This window comes from Myotis davidii, unplaced genomic scaffold (genome assembly GCF_000327345.1).
Source record: "Myotis davidii unplaced genomic scaffold, ASM32734v1 scaffold162, whole genome shotgun sequence".
Taxonomy (NCBI): Eukaryota; Metazoa; Chordata; class Mammalia; order Chiroptera; family Vespertilionidae; genus Myotis; species Myotis davidii.
Genome location: NW_006300036.1, coordinates 4024533 through 4028746, shown reverse-complemented (window position 1 = coordinate 4028746; position 4214 = coordinate 4024533). Strand labels below are relative to the sequence as shown.

The 4214-nt window shown below is 42.7% G+C and overlaps 1 protein-coding gene across 2 annotated transcripts in view; it reads right to left on the bottom strand.

Moving 5' to 3' along the window:
• Window positions 1-274: 274 nt before the first annotated feature.
• Window positions 275-4214, bottom strand: part of SAMD13 (sterile alpha motif domain containing 13) — a 63744-nt gene continuing 59804 nt past the window's right edge. For both annotated transcript variants that reach the window (XM_006776241.1, XM_006776242.1), the window contains exon 4: window positions 275-1423. In XM_006776241.1, the coding sequence (XP_006776304.1) occupies window positions 1280-1423 (144 nt within the window). In that variant the 3' untranslated portion in view covers window positions 275-1279. The remainder of the gene's footprint in view (window positions 1424-4214) is intronic.

Below are 4214 nucleotides of genomic sequence, written 5' to 3'. Positions count from 1 at the left end.
ACGACCTCCCCCAACCCCGTGCCACTGACCTACAGCAAAAAAAATTAAATAAAATCTTTGGCTAACAGAACACCTAAAATATATTGTTGGGTGGGATAAGAGAATGAACAAGGCATCCTTGGACAATTCCATTTGTAAAGAAGATAAATCCACATATAAATCTCATGTTTCTTATGTCTGAAGTGTTTTTTTTAAGGTTTAACTTTCCATGGTTTTAAGAAGTAGCCTTAATCCTTAATCCCAATTGCAAAAAAGATCAAACATACACCAGGAATAAACTGAAGCAATGCTTTATTGCAACCACAAAACACAATCCAACAAGGTATCAACACACAGAGATTGAACAAATGTCTCTTTGAACAGAGATGTAGCAACCCCACCTTTTCAAGTTCTTAAAAACAAGTACTCAAACCAGGAATCAAACAAAGCATCAGAGCAATTTTAAAAATATCACACCATCATGAAGGAATGTATATAAAAATATTCTGTACTGGTAACAAGGCTTTTTGATCTGTAACTCTTGGCAAATTTCTTCAGAAACAAATTATTATAAATACAACCATAAAGTGAAATAATGCTTTTTTTTTGAAACAACCAATTTAAAAGCAATTCTATGTAGAAAATACCATTACCCCCTGTGAAAGCCAGCTGAATATGGATGGATATCCCCAATACACAACAGAGTTTTTCTTTTCAGAGCTATGGTTCTGCTTCTAAAGGGGCCAAGATGCATGTTCATTTCAAAAATCGCAGCATATTCCAGTGAAACCTTAATAAGGTCAAGTGTAGGACCCTCTGTAAAAAAGGGTGTCAGCAATTCCATCCCAGTAACACAAGCTCTAAGGAGCAGAGGAAGTCAAGGGAGACAGCAATCTCTTTCTCTTTCTCCCCCTCCCCAAGTCTGTAATCAAAACATGCTCATCCCATTGAATTTTTAAAAGAATTTTGGGAAAGCCATCTATGAAGAAACGAATAATGTCCTTATGACCTCAAAGCTTTTCTGGGGAAGGGTATCTACTCATGTCAAACATTGATTTCTTTGTACTCTCTTTGACAAACTCCACAAGGAAAACCATCCTATCCACCTGTTCTCCTTGCTCCTCCTAGCTGAATTCAGGTCAGCTGATGGATTGCCTAGTCTATCCAATAGGATAACGTTTCATTTGGTTGAAATTCTTTACATATACACATGTATGTATTCTGTTTACAAAGTTTCATCACATGAAACTAAATTATGTCATTATGTATTTTTGAGGTCTGAGACCCCAATTTGACTGTACTATGAAGAGTTGTTCTTTAAATGCTTTGACTGCAGAGGTTTTACATGATACTCATAGATTTTCAGAGCAGGCCCCAACTTTAACTGAAGTCCTGTCAGCACATCATTTCTTGTCATCAATAGCAGGGATTTTCCATCAATTTCCTATAATGGAAGCAGAGGGGAAAGTCAACATGTAAGTCCAAAACTAAAATCATGACTTGTTCACTTATGCCAAAATGGGGAAAAATTGAATCTTCTATTTTTATCTTCCATCTTCTATTTTTTTTTTTGGATTAAATACAAGAGGTAACTGTTCTTGTTTTCAAGATCACATCACAAATATCTTTAAAAACTGACAGTAAGTTTGGAGTACATATCCTTAAGGATAAAAAATATTGCTTCCAAAAGGAATAATGAAACTTTCCTTTCCACTTATAAAATATACTAGAGGCCTGGTGCACGAAATTCATTAATGGGAGGAAGCGGGGAGGGGAAGGGGAGGTGGGGTCCCTCAGCCCGGTCCATGCTCTCTTGCAATCCAGGACCGCTTGCACCTAACTGCTCGCCTGCCTGCCTGCCTGCCTGCTCGCCCCTAACTGCTCACCTGCCTGCTCGCCCCTAGCCGCTCGCCTGCCTGCCTGCTCAGTGCATATCATATTGACCAGTCATTCTGGTTGTTCCACTGTAATGGTCACTTAGGCAAATATATTAGAGGCCCGGTGCATGGCAGGTCCCTTAGCCCAGCCTGCACCCTCTCCAATCTGGGAACCCTCTTGCAATCTGCAACCACTGGCTCCTACCTGCTCACCTGCCTGCCGGCCTGATGGCCCTAACTGCTCTCCCCTCCTGGCCTGATCACATTAACTGCCTAACTGCTCCCCCCTGCCAGCCTGTTCACCCTAACTTCCCTCCCTTGCCGGCCTGATTTTCCTAATTGCTCTCTCCTGCTGGTCTGATCCCCCTAACTGCCTATCTGCTCTCCCCTCCTGGCAGGGTCCCCCTGCCTATCTGCTCTCCCCTCCTGGCCTGATTCCCCCTAACTGCCTATCTGCTCTCCTTTCTCTCTGTGTACTTTGGACCTCAGCACAGCCATGCTGAGAGCTCTTCACTGTGGCCCTGCCCCTGTCCTGATTGGTCATTATGTAACAGCATCCCGGCCAATTTGCAAATTCCTCTATTATTAGATTATAGTTTATGCAGAATTTTGGGTACTTAGTTCCTAAAATAACTCTATAAATTAGGACAGGCAGGGATTATCATCTTAGTGTTACAGGCAAACCAAGAATCAAGATTAAGAAGTTAGGAAAGGATGGCACAGGATTTGAACTCTCATCTGTCCACAGCCAAAGCTGATGTTCTTTTCATAACTCTACCTGTTTCTCTTGACACTTAGAAATAAATATGTGTTGTTTAGATGGACCACTGGGGACTTAGGTTTTCTGGAATCTTGTCAATCACAAGAGTGGACATTGGAAAATGACTCACTCACTCTGAACTCATTTCCTACCCTTTAAAAGGAGAACCATCCTGTCGCGACCTAAAAATCAAGCTCTCATGCTGAGGGCCCCACCATACTTCCTCTTAATGGATCACTGAGATTCCAAATAAGGTAGTGAGGGGCAGCGCTCTGCCCACCACAAATTCCCTCCTCTGTTCTCAGAGTCCACTCCCCATACCCTTCAGATACCCAACCAGGTATCCTGCACCTCAGCTACCCTGGAGACTACAGAGCTTTGGGGTAAATAAAAATGGGCTTCTCATGCAAGATATGAGGACACAGAGTGTTGAAAGTGGTGTGAAACTTTTGGAAAGGAAACACAGAATGCTGACTGCACCTTATGTTTGTTATCACTTAATTGTGGGAAGAAGCTGAACTAGCTTTTAGGGAACCTGAAAGAGATGAACCAGCTGTGCATGCTTGGTAAACCTCGACACATCTGTTTCATCATTCTACCCATGCACATCTGTACCCACCTCCCCCAATGATGGACAGACAAGGGGACACATGTGCACCAGGAAGAGAAGATGCTGCTTTCATTACTATACAACTGAAGCTACATAAAATGTGACCCACTCCTACATCAGGACCAAGGGGGCCATTCCTTCATACTCTCTCATGTACTTTGCTAGGCCAGGCAGAAAATTTGCTTTGAAGGACTCTGTGTGGGGGAGAAATAGCACTGGGCTAGGGGGCTGGAGAAACACCCACTCTGTGACCTTAGGCAAGTGTCTTCCTCTCCTCTCCTCAGTAGGTAATAGGGGGTATGGGATTTGGACAGGATTCCATGAGATACCACCTTTGCAAATGCTCCCTGAGCTGTAAGTTATACAATTACTTGTCCTTATTCCTTCACAGAACCATGGTCCTCATATCAAATATCTAACATGAACCACAGCAAAAGGACAAGGAATTACTTCTAACTAGTCTGTGGTGTTTCTGAGTATTGGACACCTTTATTTCATCATCTATCTGAAAACAAAATACCCCCATTAATATGTAGGAGCCAACTATTCAAAACCATAGCGCATGACAACACAATTTGTTGATAGGGCAATTGGAAAAGTAAGGACATAGGGATGGAATTTCTAATTCTAAAGTATTTTTTGAGGAGAGAAACCAAGATGGCGGCATAGGTAAACACCGGAGTTTGCTGCCTTGAACAATCACTTCAAAAATACAACTAAAAGATGGAACAGACATCATCCAGAACCACAGGAAGGCTGGCTGAGTGAAAATTCTACAACTAGAAGGAAAGAGAAAAGCATACCAAGACTCAGAGGAGGCCCAGTGCAGAAGTAAAATACTAAGGTACAGAGGCGCACGCGGAGCTGGCTGGTGGCTGAGGGAGTGGTTGTCATTTTTAATCAGGAGGGAGTCTCAGTCTCTGAGCTCCAGTTCCAGGCGAGTCTCTGCAGACCCAGACTCATATGGGAGAAACTGGGATGTCTGGAA